The sequence below is a fragment of the Heterocephalus glaber genome, unplaced genomic scaffold (genome assembly GCF_053883595.1).
Source record: "Heterocephalus glaber isolate CG9 unplaced genomic scaffold, H.glaber_assembly_v1.0 deba00001571, whole genome shotgun sequence".
In the NCBI taxonomy this organism is placed as follows: domain Eukaryota; kingdom Metazoa; phylum Chordata; class Mammalia; order Rodentia; family Bathyergidae; genus Heterocephalus; species Heterocephalus glaber.
The window spans coordinates 9,303,237-9,323,231 of record NW_028258356.1 but is presented as its reverse complement, the minus strand read 5'-3'; the positions used below and the strand labels follow the sequence as shown (position 1 = coordinate 9,323,231).

At 33.8% G+C, this 19,995-nt stretch overlaps 1 protein-coding gene across 10 annotated transcripts in view; it reads right to left on the bottom strand.

Annotated features, from left to right (window-relative positions):
• Nav3 (neuron navigator 3) overlaps window positions 1-19,995 on the bottom strand; it is an 813,909-nt gene that overhangs the window by 21,971 nt on the left and 771,943 nt on the right. For 8 of the 10 annotated variants that reach the window (XM_013072315.3, XM_013072311.3, XM_087192477.1 and 5 more), the window contains 8 exons: window positions 13,988-14,109; window positions 13,118-13,138; window positions 12,268-12,440; window positions 10,543-10,696; window positions 9,079-9,253; window positions 3,968-4,065; window positions 1,294-1,389; window positions 745-913 (listed from right to left, as the gene is read on the bottom strand). In XM_013072315.3, the coding sequence (XP_012927769.1) occupies window positions 745-913; window positions 1,294-1,389; window positions 3,968-4,065; window positions 9,079-9,253; window positions 10,543-10,696; window positions 12,268-12,440; window positions 13,118-13,138; window positions 13,988-14,109 (1,008 nt within the window). The remainder of the gene's footprint in view (window positions 1-744; window positions 914-1,293; window positions 1,390-3,967; window positions 4,066-9,078; window positions 9,254-10,542; window positions 10,697-12,267; window positions 12,441-13,117; window positions 13,139-13,987; window positions 14,110-19,995) is intronic. The other 2 variants (XM_087192474.1, XM_087192480.1) reach the window with 1 other exon arrangement.

Here is a 19,995-nt window from a genome sequence, read left to right as displayed (position 1 = left end):
CTCTTTATTACCATCTATTTCTCATTATACATCCCAGCTGTACAACCACTTAAGCTTTTGAAGAATACAAATTCTGACATTTAGCAAGGAATTAGGAAGGAACCAACAGTATATCTCCTTTCACTAATGCAATTATCTTCATCATAAAATCAAATATTGATGAATTCCTGTATTAATACAGTTTATATAAATTCACTGTGATTCTCAAACACATACAAACAGGGAATTACGGAGACATGAATATGTCAGGTGTTACAATAGCCTATAATCAATCACATCAACCAAAGCAAAGAAAGAAGTACTTCTTATTCCTGATTTTTAACTTCCATTTTCTATCCCTAGTGGTTATTTACTGAGTATACATGTTTTTAAATAAAAGATATAGTGATAAATGTATTACTTGGAATAAAAAAGATTTTGAGTGCTCTTCTAGTCAAAGGTGAGAATGGAGAAAAATCTAGAAATTTAAAATTTCCTAAATCACATCTTTTTTGCCAGTCTTAGTGAATACTCAGAATTGTGTTTTGTTTCACATCTCAGAGTTCAAAAAAATTAATTTCCTTGTATTTTAGCATTATTAGTAAGATTTTAATTCTTTAAAAAATCAACATGGCCATTCCATACCAAAATTATCAAAGGGGCTACATAATTTATGAACATGAAAATTTAAAGGGAAACTGAAAAAAAGGGGGAAGATTTTGGTAAACAGTTACAATTGTGCTTTCTTTTCACTTTCATTTTTACCTTTTAAGTTCACAGTGATGGTGTTATTATCTCCAACAAGATACCCACAAGGCAGCAGCTCAGGCACTTCTAAGTTATGGAATCTAATTAAGTCTCCTATGCAATAATTAGCAATGCAGTCAGAGCTCAGACCAAGGCTAGAAGTTGTATCAATTCGAAATACATATTCCTGAAACAGTGCACACACACAAAAATTAAGATGAAATAAAGGTCCAACCATCTATAATAAACATAAAACTCATGAGGAGATAAAGATAGATGTAACAAATTTTAGAGATGAGTAATACAAGAATTGATAATTTCAAGCAGTACAACAAGAGAAAGCTTTCAGGCCGGGGATTTAGCTCAGTGGTTCTGCCGCTTGCCTTGCAAGCAAAAGGACCCAAGTTCGTTCCCCGGTACCAAAAAAAAAAAAAAAAAAGAAGAAGAGAAAGCTTTCTCTAGTTTAAATAAATAAGACAATCAGAAATATTTACACTGTTAGAGTTAAGGATATCATCTAAAAAGAAACACATGAAAAGTAGTATCAGGATATCTTGTATGACTTACCTTAAAGAGTCGTCTAATTACACCGTCTAAGACATCCCATTTGGTTTTTCCACTAACCCCAATGGATCCAATCAAATATTCCTGAGACTTCTGACCCTTAATCAGAACAAAATAAAGTAAGCTAAAACCCAATTATGTATCTTATTTTATTGGCATATTTTCTACTAAAACTTAATAATGTAATTGGTGATTACTGAAGAATTCATTTGAACTAGAATTCATTAAGCCCGTGGTTGTGTGTTCTATTTTAACAGATACAGTGGGTTATATAATAAAGGATAGCTCAGTAAATAAAAGAACCAAATAAATAAAGTAACAGCAATAGCAACATTAGCAAGCAAGAGATTAGATGAAGTGGTTTGTTAAGAAAAACTGATTTATGACATATTCAGTAGCAGAGAAAGAGGAAAGAAAACAGAAAGAATAGCTTTGCATTTTAATGCTGTGGGTCCATTCCTAACAAAGGAACTTGGTAGGAGGAAAAGGGCAAGAAAAACAATATAGCACTAGATTATCTAAATCCTAGAACTTCACCTACAATTTTATGATCTTATCTTTAATAAGCCCAATATTCAGGTTTTTCATTTTTAAATTTTAATCCAATCCAGCTTTAAGAAATATAATTAATGGTAGTATGATATTTTCAAATTTACAAGCAGAACTAATTTTGAATTTATCAGAAAACATACCATTGAGAAGAACTTGCCAGAGAAAATTACAGGACTCATTTAACAAAGTAAACTATTATATTTTTATAATATAATGGTCTCAACTTTATAGTTTAATAGGATGGAATTTTGAGGAATTTCTAGAAGTACTAGAAATGTAAACAGCTTAGAATGTATAGTTTAACTGGTTTCTTTTATGTAGATTGGAAATAGTTACATGAAATAATGACTACTATACCTGTAGATACAATTATTTATTACATTACAATCCTATTTCTAGTCACCAATTAAATGGCCATTAAAGGGTAGTAGGCACTGACCAAGTATTATACAACATAAATTCTACAACACACAATTTCTATCATCTAATGAAGAAATGTGACCTCTGGTAAACCACTTAGCTGGCTCACATTCTCAATTTCTTCATTAACCCTATAAATTTAAATAATTACCATCATTAATGAGATATAACCTAACTTAGAAGCCAACACTTTTTCCAGAAATAGTTGAGAAATTCATAGCTGAAAGACTGTGGGTTTTTTTTCTCTTTCTCCTATTGTGGGCTAAATGTTTGTAGTCCTTCCCACCCCCCTCACCCACTCATATGCTAAAGTCCTAACTTTCAATGGGCTGATATTTGAAGATAAAGCCTTTAGGAGTTCATTAGAGTTAGATTAGTTAGATTAGCTAGAGTGTGAGTTAAGGGTGTGAGGCTTTTGTGAAAAGAATAATGGCATTAGGGTGCCCTCTTTTCGTCTCCCTCTAAGACACTGAGGTAAGGTCTTTTGAGAATGTATCAAGAAGCTGACCATGTACAAACTCAGGAGAGAGCCTTGCCTTGAAAGCAAATTGCCCAGAACCTTGATCTTGGACTTTGTTAGTCTCTGAAACTGTAAAAAACAATTATGTTGCCTAAACTACCTCTCCTAAAATATTTTGTTATGACAGCACTAGAAAGCGAAGATGGCTGCTTTCTTAGAAGGTTTACTAGAGAAAAAAGTGTTCAAACACACTGTCTTTTATAATGATTCTGAAAATGAAAACTTATTTTCAACACATTTATAGTGAAGTCAAAATGGGTGTGTATACAATACTTTAGAACAGCTGCTTTTTAATTAGAGTTAGTTTAGGTTCCACCAAGACAATTACACGTGAAGACCCACTTGGGAGAAGTAGGCACAAATCTGCCACTCAAGCAGAAAGTTTATGGCTTTGGATTCCTTGGAACATTTGCTCTTTGTGAAAATTCACAAGTGCTCTGTCAAGTTTCAAACATTAGTACTTCAATTATTTTAAATTTCTAAAGGATTTGTTATTGTTGTTTAACAGAGAAAAATTACATAAGTACAAATTTGTATTCTTGGCTACTCAGCTAAAATTTCAACCTAAAAAATCCTTTTAGCTCTAAAGAAGAAGTAGAATCAAATGGCATTGCCAATTTGAAGGCAGTATTTGAATCTACCAAGTTAGATGAGCCTGATGAGCTAGGACCTTGCTTAAAAATGATGTGGACAGGGAGCATTCAGAGAGATTTGCTTTGGGGATGTCAGTAGAATATGTGTCTTTCTGATGTCTACAGTATCATTTACATTTACCGTATAGTCTTCTCATTGTACAAAGGTCATATTGATAGCTCTAGTGATAAGTTACATCATAAACACTACCTGTAAGATACAGGTGTCTCTGAAAGAGTGTAGTAAACAAGGTATTTATGTAACAGAGTGCAATTATTTCTTTTTCTAAGTTTTATAAACGAGGGGGGTGCCAACTCATATTGTTTTCAGAGAATGACCATGTGATATACAGGAGACACATTTTTAGCTATATGGTGGTGCAATTTTTTATTGTCCCTGTGTTTTAGGCTTTTGTAATTTACTTATATCATGCTAAAAGCAAGGCAAATGTCTGATAAGATATCTAGCAGAATGAATATTTAAATACAAAATACTTTGAACTCATAGGCATTCTCATTTTTCTATATAAAGAATATAAGATTAAAGAAATACCTTTGCCTGACCATAGCCCTTGCTTATGGAGACAATAATCTTCACACTGCGGCCATCTTTATGTCCAGTTGTATCACCAGCATCATCGAGCAAAATATCTATTAAACACAGGGTACCATTAGCTCAGATTTGTTTATCATTTCTATTTTCTTACAGGTTTTTTGTTTAAATTGTTCAGGGAAATCTGCTTCCCATTCTAGCCTAACTGGTTTGAAACACCTCAGCTTTCAAAAAAGATGAATGATGTGATTGGACTAACGCCTCTATCTCAGGACATATTTCTGCTTCCAGCCGAAGTTGGGCCACTGCCTTTAGATGAGGAAATAAGAAATGTTTTTTTCCTTATTGTAAACAGGTCTGAGTAATACCTGGGCAATATTCAGTCACCATGATAACTGTAACTGAACAGCAGCCCAATTGTTCTATCGAAACTAAACTATCCAAGCTCAATACCCATGTAATTTAAGAATGCAAAGAAGCTGAGATTGACTGTCAACTGAAATCATTTTCAAGAATTTGGTACCTATGCAGCTGTTGTACTTCTTCCCTTATATCTGTCATTATTAGATACAGTTATTGAATTATACCTCCCTATAGAAGTATATTAATTATTATTCTCCTGTACCCTTTAGGCTAATAAGTGCAAAACCAAAATAGTATTTGGAGAGTAACAGTCTGAAAGCAAGAAAAGTGTGATAAAGTTAGCTAAACTTAATTCAGACACACAAGCTTAAATATCACATGGTTTCTCTTATATGAAAAAAAAAATATATATATATACAAGAAAAAAAAGAGAGAGAAAAAAGGTATTATAATCCAGCATAGACAATATATCTAAAAGTATCTTACATGTTTTATATGTTCTTTGGCCTATTAATCTGGTTTGCAATCTGTACATATGATAATCAATTTTATGAGGTCTTATAAATAAATGAATCTGATGCTGCAAAAACAAAAGGGGGAAAGAGGGAAGGGGGAAAAACAGAATTGAAATGTGTTATGTATATGTATCAATCCCCTACAGTGAATGTACTTATTATGTACCACAAACATGTACAAAATAAAACTTTAAAAAATTATAAAAATAAAATGCTAGCTTTTAAATATGTCTGAGGATTAATTTTCAAAATATATAACAGATTGATGTCTAAAATATATTATAACAAATTAATGCCCATATATATTTGCCATCAACAGTGATGCTATTATTGAGTCATGCTTAATACGAAGACAGTGTTTTGTGGATGAAGAAAACTTAGTTATGTGCTAAAGAGTACATGCACCTGTTGACAAGCTGATTCAATTGCTATGATGTTCATTTTAGAGAGACAAAGGCTATGATTGTAACATCATACAAACAACTATTTAATAAGAGGGCTCCTGAAAATGGAATGGTTTCTATTATATTAATAATTGCACATATGTAATTTTGCAGATATGTCAACTTCACTGGATTAAGAAAAGCCCTAGTAGGTTAGTAAAGCCTGCTCCTAGGTATAGGGTAGGTCATGGAGATATGATCTTGGGAGCTATAAATGGCCCTTGTCCTATTCATCTCTGGCATGGTTCCCCAGGTTTGCTTCCCAGCCCACTGTGCACTGAGAAGCTTTGCTCTGCCACATCCCAGTGCCATGAAGTTTTTGTCTTAGAGCCAGCCCACCACAGACTGAACCTCCTGAAAACATGAGTCAAATTAAACTTCTCTTCCTTTAAGTTGTGGGTTTCAGGTATTGTGCCTCATCAGCAAGAAACCTGAGTAATACAACTATGCTGTAAGACTATATAGTTATAAAATAACTTTATAGCTTGAGGAATATTAAGATTTTCACTAGAAATTTTTAAATTATCAAAAGCAATGTCCTGTACTACAGTTTAACTATTTTTGCAGAGTAACATCCACAAAGTCTTTACTTATTTTTACCTATTCCACTAAAAAATCAAACTCTAGAGGAATTACTTCTGATTCTTCTTTAGCACAGTAGAGTAACTATAATCCTTATACTGTAAACCCAGCTACTTGGGAGACTGAATGAGGAAGATTGTAAATTTGAATTCAGCTGGGAAACTTGTGAAGAAACTCAACCTCAAAATAAAATTTAAATAGGGCTGCAGTTGTACCTCAGTGGTAGAGGCTAGCTTAGTAGGTGCAAAGCTCTGGGTTCAGACCCTAGCAAAACCAAAAACAAAATACACACACACACACACACACACACACACACACAGATTACAACTGAAGAAACAGAAATTCTTAGCACCCTGATTTGATTAATATACATTGTGTACATGTAATGAATAACAATAAGCTACCCCATAAAGTATCTCAATTTAAAACACCTTCTTCCTTAGGTATTATTTTAATTCTTTTGTTCCTAATTTTAGAAATTTAGAGTAGTTTACTGTTGGTTCTTCATACCTAAGCTTCTTTTAGTTCATGGTCAAATTGCCTCTTCAATGTTTTGTTCAATTGCTCATAAATATCCATAAACATTCATCAAGCACTTATTAAGAATAAAAGATATAAATGCTCATAAATATTTAACAAATACTAATTAAGAGAAAAGATACCGGGCTGGGGATTTAGCTCAGTGGTTCTGGTGCCTGCCTCACAAGCACAAGGACCCGAGTTCGATTCCTGGTACCCCCCCCCCCAAAAAGAGAGAGAGAAAAGATATCAAAAAGTATGGTAGGCACTGGGAATAAATACCAAAGTGAGAAGAAAAATGAATTCTCTGCTCTTTTAGAATGTATACTTTCAAAAAGGTAATATCAATAATAATATCAGAAATATCATTACCATAATAATATCAGAATGTTTTAAGTCCTCTGCTTAAAATGAAAGGCAATGAAATAGTAATCAAAGGGAGAGAGTTCTAAATAGATGTGTAACTCTGGAAGGCTTCCTTGAAGAGGTGATGTTTGAGTAATACCAAAAGGCTGAAAAATACTAGGCAATTGAAAAGCCAAGGAAAGAGGTTCAATCAATGAGGGCAAGTTCAACAGTCTTGATGTAAGAAGTCAAGGAAGGCAGGGGTGGTATAAAATGATGTTGAAGTAGCCAGTAAGTAGTACATGGCAAGGTGTTCATGCTGAATGCTGTTCCCCATATCTGCTCAAGTGTTCTTGGAACATGTCATTCTTTCCTTGTCATACTAACTATTGAAAACTAAACTTAAAATACGAAATTTCTCCTGGCAGTAATGGTGTTATGGCTTGTAACTAGATGTGCCCCCAAAGCCTCATGCAGTCATAGGTGGGGAGTTTGAAGGTGGCTGGATTAGAGTGTGTGAATGTGAACTAACGGTGTGTGGTATTAAATTAGTCCACTCATTGGAATTAGTATCATTTGGGGTGGCAACAACCAGGCTGCTAATCTGGATGGGAGAAAAGGAAAAGGCAGGCTGGCTACCTTCTGCCTGCCTTGCCATGAACTGTTTCTCCTCTGCCATGTTCCTCTGCCATGCCATCCTGCCTTGGAGCAACTGACTACAGACTGAAACCTCTACAAACTGTGAGCTGAAATAAACTTTTCCTCCTTTGACTTGGGGTCTTGGATATTTTGTCACAGCAAAGAGAAAAGTAACTAAGACAAGTGGGGTAAATATTAACTATCAAATGAGTGAATGACTATCCTCGGCTTTTGTATTATGTGGCTTGAAGCAAAATTAATGTAATGGTTTAAAAATCTAATAGTAGAATCATCCAGATCAAGGCTGAAATGTTAACTGCTTAACTGGCTGGATTCCTCATCTGCAAAATGGGGCTTAAACAATACCTACAATTAAAAGCATAAGAGATAAAGGTTTCAAAGGACTTTACCTTCTCTCTTTAGGATGTTTTGCTGTCATTTCTTTCAGCTGTGTGCTTATTCTAAATTCTCTTACTGACACTAGGAGGATTATTACACCATGAACTACTCTGGATCTTCCCTGCTCACAATACATTGACAGGATGGCCACCCGAGGAAACAACTCCCAGAAGAAAAATAAAGGAAGGAAGGAAGGAAGGAAGGAAGGAAGAACAAGAAACAAAATTCCAGAAAATTTAAGGAAAAGGTCCTCTCTGTATCTTATTTAGGAAAAATAAGATATGGGCCAAAATGTTTATGAATATTGTTTTCCTGAATTACAAGAGGTTCCAGTTTGTCTTTCTGCAATAAGATCAAGGTAAGTACAAATTTATTTTATGTTATGAAGGATACCATAATAGCAGTTTAAAAAATTATGACTTACTTGAAAAGAAGTAATTTATTAAAAATATATTTGGTGTCAGCAAGATGTGTCTTTCCCTTATCTGTTTCTTCCTCTTTCTTCTACTTTTCCCTCCTATAATTAACTTCACATGATTTAAAACAACCAAGCAGGTGTCTCAGTTCTACAATGGAATCTAAATCTACCCAAGAACATGTATATTATTGGTGTCTGAGCGTCATCTGGTGGCTATGCTTCGCAATTACTACAGATCCTCATGTAAACATTTCCTAAACTCTTACGTCCATGATTCAATGCTATAGGAGCACTTCTATTTTATAATTGAATATTTCATCAGATATTAAGATAAAATTATGTCATATGACTCTGTTTGCAATTGAATAAAAACCGTACCCATGTTCCATCATTAGTACTGCTGAATACAACAGAATCCAGCATCTTTTTGCCTGTTGAAAATTTAATAGAGCTGCAGCCTGGGTGAGGTAGAAGTATTATGTTCTCCCTCCATAACATCATGCAGGGTTACATCCAGTCGAATTTAGAAATAGGCTTTGTAACTCTATTAAATGGCATGGAGTTGTTATTATATTCATGAGAACTAATGAACACCATCGAGAACATTTATTATTTTCTTCATTCTATTCATAATCATGGAGGAAGTAGTTCCCAAGCAGAAGTGATTTTTAAAAATCATTAGAAATCTGTATCTCTAAGATTCACAGAATATCCTTTCAAAATTAAAATTAAGATTAATTTATAAGAAAAAAATGGGACTTTCTGAGGGCTAATGTTAATACATTAACATTATACACATTAGAACATTTGGTTCTCCCCATTCTGGCTCTCTCCTACCCCTGCTGAGCGTGGGAATGCTGAGCTGGGCAGGCCAGCACAGTGAATCACCTGAGGTGACAGACTCCGTGATGTTCAGGTTGTTGAGAGAAAGTCCCAGCGACTGCCGGGAGGAGGAGGAGGACGTGCTGCTGGCGGACTCCGACGGAGGCCGAGTAGGCTTAGCAGTGTTGCCAGTTTCAGCCTTCAACCTGTCATTTTCAGCCTTCAGTATTTCAATTTCGTTCTGTTATGAAGGTGGAAAACATGATCAAACAATTGAGGCTAGTTTCAGAAAATGTCACCAAGGTTTCAGGTAGAGTTAATTAATTTTCTGTTAAATAAAGCATGTGATAATATGCTAAATAAACAAATTATGGAAGGAATTGACGTCGAAAGGAGGAAAGCTAACCACTTCTAACTCTCACATTTATGTTCCTGGATTCACAAATACAGACAGAATTACTGTTAGTAGGAATATTTTTTGTGGTTCTGGGAATAGAACCCAAGGCCTCACTTGTGTGAGGCTAACACTCTACACTGAGCTACATGCAATCCAATTTTTTAAAACTATCGTATTTTTGAGAAGTTTTCAGGACATGGTCTCATTTGAATTAAGAATAATATAACTGTATAGTTCCTAACACTTTCAATTTAAAGTGATACTAAAATCTCATTGGCAAACAATGGCACTTGTAATTCTGTGAATTCATGGAGAATAGAGAAACTGAACAAAACAAAAATAATATCAATAAGGTGATTTAAAATTACTTCAGCATCCTAGCTAACAAATGAAAAAGTTTTTTTTCCAAAAGAGAACACCCAGCTCATAAAACAACAAAAGGCTTTTCATGAATATATACAGTAGTAGCTGAATCTGCTCAGCAGTGAGCTTTTCTTTTAGTATATGTGCTGCCAAAGTGAGCACTAGCAGTAAGCTTTTCTTATTTCTGTCATCCGAAGAACCAAGTGATTACTGGTTCACAATAATAAAATGAAAACAGTCTGAGTACAGTCTGGTTCTGAATTTAGCCTTTAGATGCTTCCAAAAAACACAAAAGCTTTACTTTTACAGGTGGCATTCTAAATCACTTTTACTTCCATATTCAGAAAAGTTGTATTGAATTTCTGTAGTTTCCTCATTATTTTCATTTTTCAAGAGAAAATAGGTGAAGATATTTGAAAGTCAGATTTAATGAGAGCATTTTTAAAAACAGCCAACATAAGGATAATTCATTGAAAACCGAAGAGGAAGAATTGTTTCTGTAAAACTAGCTCACAGTCTGAACCCAATCAGTAGTCCAAGTATCTTGAACAGTACTTGATCTGAGTACAACTGGCCACTTTGTCCTTCCACTTCCAACTGTGGATTTAAGAAAATTTCTCATTTAGTATTAAGTTCTAAGGTGAGAAGATCGAATAAACAGAGTGCATTTCCATACAGGTTTAAAAGTGGAATTTATTGTTTAGTAACTAAGAGGAAAAAGCAGTGTTTTTATCTCTCCATCTTGTCTCCTGAAGGTGCTTCAGACTGACCTGCATCCGGTTCATGGCTTCCCGGATCTGATCCAGATGATGAGCGGAGCTGAGTGCCTCCAGCCGAATATCTGTTAATTTTAATTCCTTTTCTCTGAGCTCACTTTTCAGCTGCAGAATTATCTCCGCCTCAGCCTCTGTGCATTCACAGATCCTGAAAAAAGAAATAAACACAAAATTGGTGATCTGGGGAAGCCAGCAGATTCAAAAAAGCAATGCCTCATTTAAAGGCTGAACTACAGTATTATCCAGCAGGTACAGAAATTATTTGCTACTGCCAAAACCTAGAGAAAAATAGAAACTTTTAGCAACAGTAACACATTCATAGGTTCAAAACTGAAAGTAGCTGCCCTTTTCTTTTGATCTTTCCTTCTATACTCTGAGGTTTAAAAACAGTCTATTTTTATGAAATATAGTATAAAATGATATTCTAAATTCCTAGGTTTCTGATATTTACAGGGCAGATGAATCATAATGTTACTGCATTTCCTTCCATATTTTTCAAGGAACTTAGAAATCCGTTTGTAACGTGTGAAATATTCTTTTTTGAAAAACCAAGTTATTACATGTTCAAATTGTTGATTTCTTCTTTTGTAAAATTCTGCAAACAATAATGTTATTTGCCTCAATGCTGTCTTCCAGTTAGTTACCATATAAAATATTGTAGAAAATAATTAGCAAGATTAGTTTTAGACATTTAAAAAATGGGTAAGTGTTACATCATCTTCTTGTTAGGCTCAGCTGATTTAGGAGATCAGAGTTGACGAAGCTAAGACACAGACTCCAGCCCACACTACCAGGCAGGGTGGGACTGTTGGAAGGTCATACGTAGTATAACTTCATTGCTTTGTTTTCTTGTTTAGTGGACAGCTTTGTAAATTTCTATCAAAAGAATTGGTTTCATATGAATAGTGCTTTTTCCATTTAAAATTTGAGAACTAGGTTGTTGATCACAGAATATAAATAACTTGTATCTGTCCATGTGGGCGATGAAATCATGTAGCCAAAGAATGGTGACCATTCCATATGACAGATCTATGATAGTCATTGTCAGGGTTACACAGGAAAATCTGATTTAAATAGTGTGTGAAAGAAAGAGAATCATCTCATCAAAGCACATTTCTACATCCTAAATACTGTGTTCTTTCTTGTACTACCAAATATTGGGTTATGATTGAAAGTCATGTTAGATTATCTAATAGAATGAAAGAAAAATGAATTACAGGTTGGTTTTAAGAAACTAAATTTTAGTTGAAAAATACAAAGAGGAGTAATTTGTGGAAGAAATTCATGCAAGTGATTTTACAAAAAGCAAAAGCTAACAGTGCTAGGTTAGAAACTGGATCTTTGTAGTTTTCATGCATCACACCATTTTACCGGGATCTATGCTTGTAGATCACAGGGCCATTTTGCCGTTTCTTTGGTGGCCAAACAAGAGGTGACCTGCATGTATGCACAGTTAGATACACGGATAAATGAAAGTGAAAAGAAAAATCATGATTTAGAAAAGTGCAGAATGAGATCAAGAAACATTTGACTCTAGTAAGAAAAATAAAAATGAAGCAAACACTGCCCATGATTCTCAGTAAGATTTGAAAGCGATTGGTACAGATATGGTGCTGCAGTGATAAAAGTACAGCTGATTGCATTTAGAACACAAACATGGGCTTGGCCTGAAGTTGTTTATAAAACACATGTCAGTATTTTGCAAAGGGAGTGACTTACGCTGAGGCAGAATGAGAGGGCTTCATAGATGCTGAACCACAGTCACCAGCATTATGGGGCAGCTTGGGGGATGCAGGAAGGGATGAATCAGTAAGCTCTTCAATGTCAGAATGTGAGGAAGGAGGCTTGGTGGACTTTTTCTTTCCAAAAGCTTGTTTGAAAGAGCTTCTTAGCTGAAAGGAGGACAAAAATTACCTTTTTGTCTACTTGCACTTGGTGGGTTTTGTTTGAGGCGTTAGTTTGCAGGTGCCATCCTAGCCACTGCCTGGGGTCAGTATATATAAGCATAGTATTAACAGTTGCAGCACAGTATCTTTTACAAAAAGACATTGCATTTTGTGTTTTCCTTTTATCCTTGTATTAATGCAGCGCAGCGCAAACATAGAAGGCTTTGAAATAGTGCAAGGTCAAGGGCATGGCTGTCAGAGCACTCATTTAAAACTAAGTACCTTGAAGGGATCTCCATTCCCAATGCTTCTCTCTTCAAGGCAATTTGTTTTAAATGGCCACTTTAGTGCTACAATCAAGTCATATCCTGCTGACAGTACAAACTTAAAAAGCAAAATGAAATCAAATTCACCTAACACTTCATTAATTGTGATTTTCTATTCAAATTTTCAATTCCCAGACTATTCAAAACCAGAATTGGTATCCCCTGCAGCTCTATTCACAAAGTGGTTTTACTTCTCTTTAAAATTTGAGATTAAAATGAAAAGACACAAAGAAAAGACATACAAGGTAATCTGTTTTTAAAAGGTATAAAAGCCTACTGCCAAAATGAATAGCATTCATGCCAAGGTAGAGTTTTTTTGTATAGATGCATGCCAAATTGTCCACGGTTTATATTCACCTCACTTCCTCTAGAGTTCACCTTGCAGAAACATGAAAGAGTGTGGAATTACAAATCAAGGGAATGAAGGCTGATCAGTATTTTAAAATAGTATCTGTACAAACATTTTTTAAAACAAAAAAGATAATTGTTTTTCATTATTTACCAAAAGCACTCCGGTAAAATCCTCTTATCGTTTTGTTTTGAGTTTCATCAAGAGTTGTATTTTATTTAGAAATCTCTCTTTTTTCATGGTACTAAAAGAAATCCTTCATTGTTTTTAAACTGTCTGCAGTGATAGTGTCTTCCCCTCAATTTTTAAACAACTGCTTAATATTATCATAAATTATGATGAAAAGTATCTCTAGCAAACTTAAGGCACAATTTTGTTAAAGTTTCCATAGTTTTACCATATTCTCTTGGCCAAAAAAAAAAAAAAAAAAAAAAAATCAAGCAGACACTAATCCAGTTGATTTCTTATGTTTCTTAGCCAGTAATGCTTTATTCACACTGTTGGCCCTGTGGATCCCAAGGATGAGGGTTCTTTCAAGTTCTCCTCTCTCTCTTTATCAACTCCAGGTCTCCTTTTTCTTTACCACCGTCATCAGCATCACCACAACCACCATCACCACTATGACTACCATCATTATCATCATAACACATCTTCTTCCTTACCCCTCTGACAGTAAACACCTGCTTAACTTTTCCATTCTAAAATGTACACTTTTCAGCACCCTGCTCCCCAGCTCGGGGATAAGTGCAGCATTGGGAATGCCAGGTACTTGAAAGGGACTCTGAAAACTTCCATAGATGTCTAAAGCCACCAAGAAAGAAGACTGAGTCATTATGTAACCCTAAACTAAGTGAATTAGATGGATGATGAGGGCTTACCCAATTTTTCTTTTTCTTCTTCTTGGAGTCAGCATCATTACCACTGCCAATACTGGAATGGCTGGTGGCACTGTTGATACTAGAAACACTTTCAGAGGAATGCTGTCTTCTGATGCGGAGATCTATCAACAGATAGAGAGTATCATATTCATTCAGAGTCTCAGTCTGAAAGGGTAAATCCTCGAGGCTTTCTGAGAGAAAATATTCTAATAAAGTTCAACAAGGTTTTGTACATATCATTTCAGTGCAATTTTGGTCTCATAAATTTAATAATGTACAACCATATTTGCTTTAATTAACTGAGTTATCTACATTAAGATTCAATGGGAATCTCATGCGTCTGTAGCACTGGTAGTTTAATGAGTTCTGAATTTTATCCAAAAATGAAATGCTATGCTAGTGATTTGTACTAAATACCTGGATCAAACAACAATTCCAAAATGATTTGTTCCAAATGATTAGTTCCACAAAGTTAATGGAAATTCATAATAGGATGAGAATTAACTCTGTCTTTATGTTTTGAATAAAGTTGCCAAAGCCAAGTATATTAACTTTCCATTCCATTGAATTGTACCATGTTAGAGCCAAAATATAAGCATATCATCTCACAGATGAAGAAATGCAAGGGCAATACGTTAAGTAACTTGACCAAGGTCAAAGAGGCAATGAGGAGAAGGTCTTCAAAAGAGACTCTAGGCAGGCTGAATTTGTGAATCAAATAGAGAGCATATTTAATACAATGCAGTGCTTTCAACACCCCTCCAATCTCTGTGAGTGACTTAGAATAGCAACACTATTAACAATCGTATGTTCTCAAATTCCTTTATTTTATTTTTAAATAGTTGAAATGAATTTAACCACTAAATATAATTTGTACACGGTCATATAATTGAAAAATACTGGAGTCAAACTCAGAGCTAGACTGATTCTAATATCTAGCATGCTGATCCTATTATAGTTACAGAAGATATTTTGAGGAGAATAGCATCTGATATTTAATCATTTTAAAAGTATCACTTATAGAAATAGCTTACAGGATTCATTCATAGCTATTAAAATTGAAATTTTATCTACTTTCGTTAAGCTGAAATTAAATTTTAGTGAGATACTTTGAGAATTTATAAGGTCATATTTGCTTTCAGGACATTCCTATTAATATATTTAATTGCCATCAATGCACATTAACCAAGCAAAGATTTCTCTGTAGAACTTATAGGATGTCAAAAAATACTATAAAATAAATTTTCAATTGGTTTCTCTAGAGATAATTGTTTAAAATCAAGCCTGTCCAGTTGGACAATTTATTGATCCATGACAATAAGGCTGTAACTGGCTACTTTAAGACTGTTTAAAAAGGGGGCTGGGGATTTAGCCCAGTGGTTTCGCCGCCTGCTGCGCAAGAGCAAGGATCCAAGTTCGATCCCCGGTACCAAAAAAAAAAAAAAAAGAATGTTTAAAAAAATGATTAAGATGTAAGTATATATATATATATATACAGACACATACATATATGTGTGTTTATATATATCCACACTCATACACATACATAACAATAAATAGATTTATTTTTCCATTAAGAAATTCATGCTGAAAAATTCTATAGGAAGAAAAATAGAGCTATTTTTCAGATTCCCTAGAGTTTGGTCACTTAGAATTATTTTTGAAAATATTTATTGATTTTTTTTCATGCTAAAAATATTACCAAACTCAAAACCTGAATCAAAGTACTAATAGTTCTCTTTTGATTAAACAACAAAATATCCCTTGATCATTTAATATGAAAATCATATGAATAAATAGTAGAAGAATATATGTAGGTATTTTTTAATGTTTTAAATTTCTGGTGCAGTTGGTTTTTAGCTTTTCTGACCAAGATATAGCATTGTCTAGCTTTTTCTTAATAATTAACTTTCATAAATAGATAAAGGATCAGGGAATTCCAGAGTTTTAATTATATCTGGAATTAATACATTGCACTTTATTTTTTATTAGCCTCAATTTAAAAGTAGGTAAATTATTATAATCATAGTTTAATAATTCTCCTAGGAAATATTAGTCACCTTCAGATATGACTGCATTTACCAATAAAGATTAGTGAAATAATACTTTCAATATTATCACAGAAATTAGGAGAATGAATACTCTTTTGTAACAATTCCCTTCTAATGCTTGTACAAATTTGATTCAGTCTATGGGGCATCATAGAGCTAGTGAAGAAGAATTAACCAATACATATTAATAACCTGATAAATGGAGAACCCTATTTCCAAACTGTAATTTGTAGTTATGTATTTATTCTCTCATTCACTTTTCACTTCTCACCCTCTTCATCACGTCTGCCCCAGATCAGGCCATCACCATCACTTACCTGTGGTACAGCAAGTACAGCAATACTACTTACCTTCCAAACATTCTATAAACAGGAGCTAGAATAATCTTTTTAGAAGAAAAATTTCATTTTCATTCCCTTACTTAAGACCTTTCAACAGATTCTAATTTTAACCAGATTAGAAAAGCTCCAACTCAGAACATATGGGCAGAAAGCCAGTAATAAACAGGTCAGTACTATCTTTCCAACTATGTTTTACTAATTTCCCCTCTATTCATTATCTTCCTGTGTCAGTTCTGTAAATGCACTAATCACTGTTGTGCCTTGAGGCCCTTCTTGCATCTCTTCCTGAGTTCTTACGGTATTATTTCATAGTCTCCAAATTTCTCCTTAAGTGTTCCTATCATGGAAAGCTCTTTCCTTATTGTTCAAGCTCTAGTAGATTCCCCAGGATTCTTTTTCTCTATGACTCATTACTCTTGTCTATCTCAGGACTTAGAACTATTTTCGGCTCAGTCACTAGACTAAATATTTCATTGACACAGAGACCAAACTCATTTTGTTTGCTATTACTGCCTAAATCCAAGACCTTGTACAGAGTGTGGCATTATGTAAGCCATGAATACGTTGTTGTTGAAAAAATTTATTCTAACAGTTCATTTATTAAAGTTATCTACCATTATTTCTAATGAATAATTGCTATGAACAGAAATTTAATATATGTTGCTGAATTGTCCTTGGTAATTGGTTCTTATTTTTCCTGTGTATCCATGTTTATTTATTCAACTATATAGGTGCAGCATGATGCTAGTTCTTTCTTTTTAAGCAAAACGTTTATTGGTACATTTTAGATTAAAAAAAAGCAAGATATATCATGTACAAGTATAAATTCCCTATGGTGAGCATTATCATTATGTATATCTTAAAAGGTAATTCTTAAAGGAAAATTCTTCCATGTTTACACAGAAGTAATGACTTTAAAACAATAGTATATTTGGAAAATAAATAAAATTGTCATATTCTCAATTTTGTTTCATAATAATTATCTTTGCTATAGTATTTCTATATGCCTTTCACTGCAGTGAAGTGTGAGCCTTTTGGGTATAGTGTCATTCGTTTTTATCTTTTTACTTGGATATAATAGTGCAAAGGAAACAGCAGATACTTAAATATGTTTGTAAATGATAGATATTATTTTATTCTCATATATATATCAGACCTTATTTAAATGTGCATAAATTTAGAGAAAAGAGAATGGTAAAGTAATAAATTTGTGTGTGATTTAGTCATCCTTTGATCTGTTTTTAGAAGTGTCGTTGTATTCTAAATATTTATCCTAAGGTCATATGTTAAAAACTTATATAACAAAAATATGTTAAAATCTCAACAACTGAATTTTAATATTATTTCAAAATATAAATTTAGAGGCTGTCCAATCACCTGAATAAGTCAATGGAAAGGTATACAACTAGTCCAGCTGTCTGCTTTGTCCACATATTAGTGTTCAGTATGATAAAAGTAACTTTAAGCTCACTGAATTTAATATTAATTAGTATCTCTTCAGACAATCTAAATATTCTGTACAGTCAACCCTTTATAAATATTTTTTAGTTTTAAAATAGACAAAATTACTTTTTAATATTTTTGACATTAGATACAATTTATTATTTTTTTTCATTAACACACTACTTGTCCCACATTTCTGAGCAAAGAATTCCTAGTCTTTAATTCTAGCAGATATATTAAGCTACCTGTTGCCTAAGAGAAAAGGAATCCTTCCAGAAAGTTTGACTTCAGTGACTTGTGCTGTATTAAATAAAGGATTAAGTCTTTTTAAATCCCTTCTGGACCTATTTACAACATGAAGATTTAGAACATAAGCTGCTTTATTATGGCTCTAAGATAAGCTTTAAATACACAGTAATTTTCCGTGCAGCATATAAATCAACTCCCCCACATGGAAAGTTCCTAAGTTCTTAAGAAAAGCAGCCCATAGAAAACTAGTTTGTCTTTTAACTTAAGTATACCTCATAGTAAATGATTGTTTTCTTCACAGCCTTTTTTTTTTTTTTTTTTTTGGTACCAGGGATCTAACTTGGGTCCATGCACTTGCAAGGCAGGCAGTGGAACCACTGAGCTAAATCCCTGGCCCAATGATTGTTTTCTTAACCTTTGAATTCAACTATAAACTACTTTGTTAAATTATGTTATTCTTTTCTGTAAAATTTGAATAATACCTTTTTATGTGCAAGGTATCATCACAGGCACTAGGATGAAAAAACAATCCCTTCTACCATGAATCAGGAAAAGCAGACTTTAAAGTCACTGAACTATAAGGTACATTTTAAAAGGGAAGTTCAGCTATTTCTGGTAACCTAGTTAGGGAACCTCATCCAATTTAGGGGGAAAACATTTTAATTCCCGCAATTTTCCAAAAATGTTTTATGCTGAATGAACAGGGTACAAGTTTCCAAGGTGACTGAGCAGACTGCCTTAAGAACTTACATATAAAGAATTGAAAGAAAATTAGAATAGCTGAAATATGGAATATACAGTGTAACAGAAGAGCAAGAAAGAAAGCCAAGAACAACATCTGGTACATAATTAGCAATCACTAGATGCTTTTGGAATTAATAAAGCTGTTTAAGAAAGATTATGTCATGTGAAAAAGTTTGTATTTCAACTGAAAGGCAAAAAACATGTAGACTGTTTTTAGATGATTTCTCTGGCTTTGCTATGAAGAATAGTTGGTAAGTGGGTTAAAATTAGTTAAAATAGTTGATAAGTGGGTTAAAATTAAGGAAGACTATATACGCTTCTATGGTCATAGTTTAGAAAAGAGATGATGGATGATGATAATAGGATCAGAGAAAAGTGAACAAACCCAAGAGATATTTAAGGGGTGGAATCAATAGAACTCATTCATTTATTGAACCAGGAGAGGAGTAGTTATGGATGATACTTAAATTTGAGGCTATATGGAAGGATGGTGATATCATTTACTTAAGCAAAGAATACTGAGGACAAAATGGTCTGAGAGAGAAGATGACAAATTCAAGTTTGGAAATGTTGAGTTTATGGTACCAGACAGACACCCAACGATAGCCCAAAGTTCTCCTGGGTGGCTGGATAGATAGGTCTGTATCTCAGAACCCAATCCTGGCTGAGAGATACAGATTTGACAGTTATGAGCACAAAAATGGTAATTATAGCTAGAGTACTAGATGAGTTGTTTTACAGAGGATGTACAGAATGAAAGCTTCAGGATCATTATGGTAGGAGCTTAGGACCCTGATAATTAGCAAATCAATGAAAAAGAGGAAATGTACCCCCTCAAATCTCATAAAACGAACAAACAAGCAAAAGAAAAAATCATTTGAAAGAGATTTTAAAGGATTGTCAGAAGAAACAAGAGTATATGCTGTTGTGAATATTAGAAAAAATGAATGGGTCAAGTAATAAGGATTGGACATCAGTATCAAATAGTTTCCATAACTAACTCGACGAGAATTTGAAGTGTTTTATTAATTGTCACATAAGTCACTACTGATGCTGGAAAGAACAGTTGTGGTATGCTAGGAAACAGAAGCAACAAACTAGTGGGCTAAAGAGTGATTGCTTCCAATTCCCCAAGATGAATGTACTTATTAGGTAGCATAAACACATATTATTGATAAAA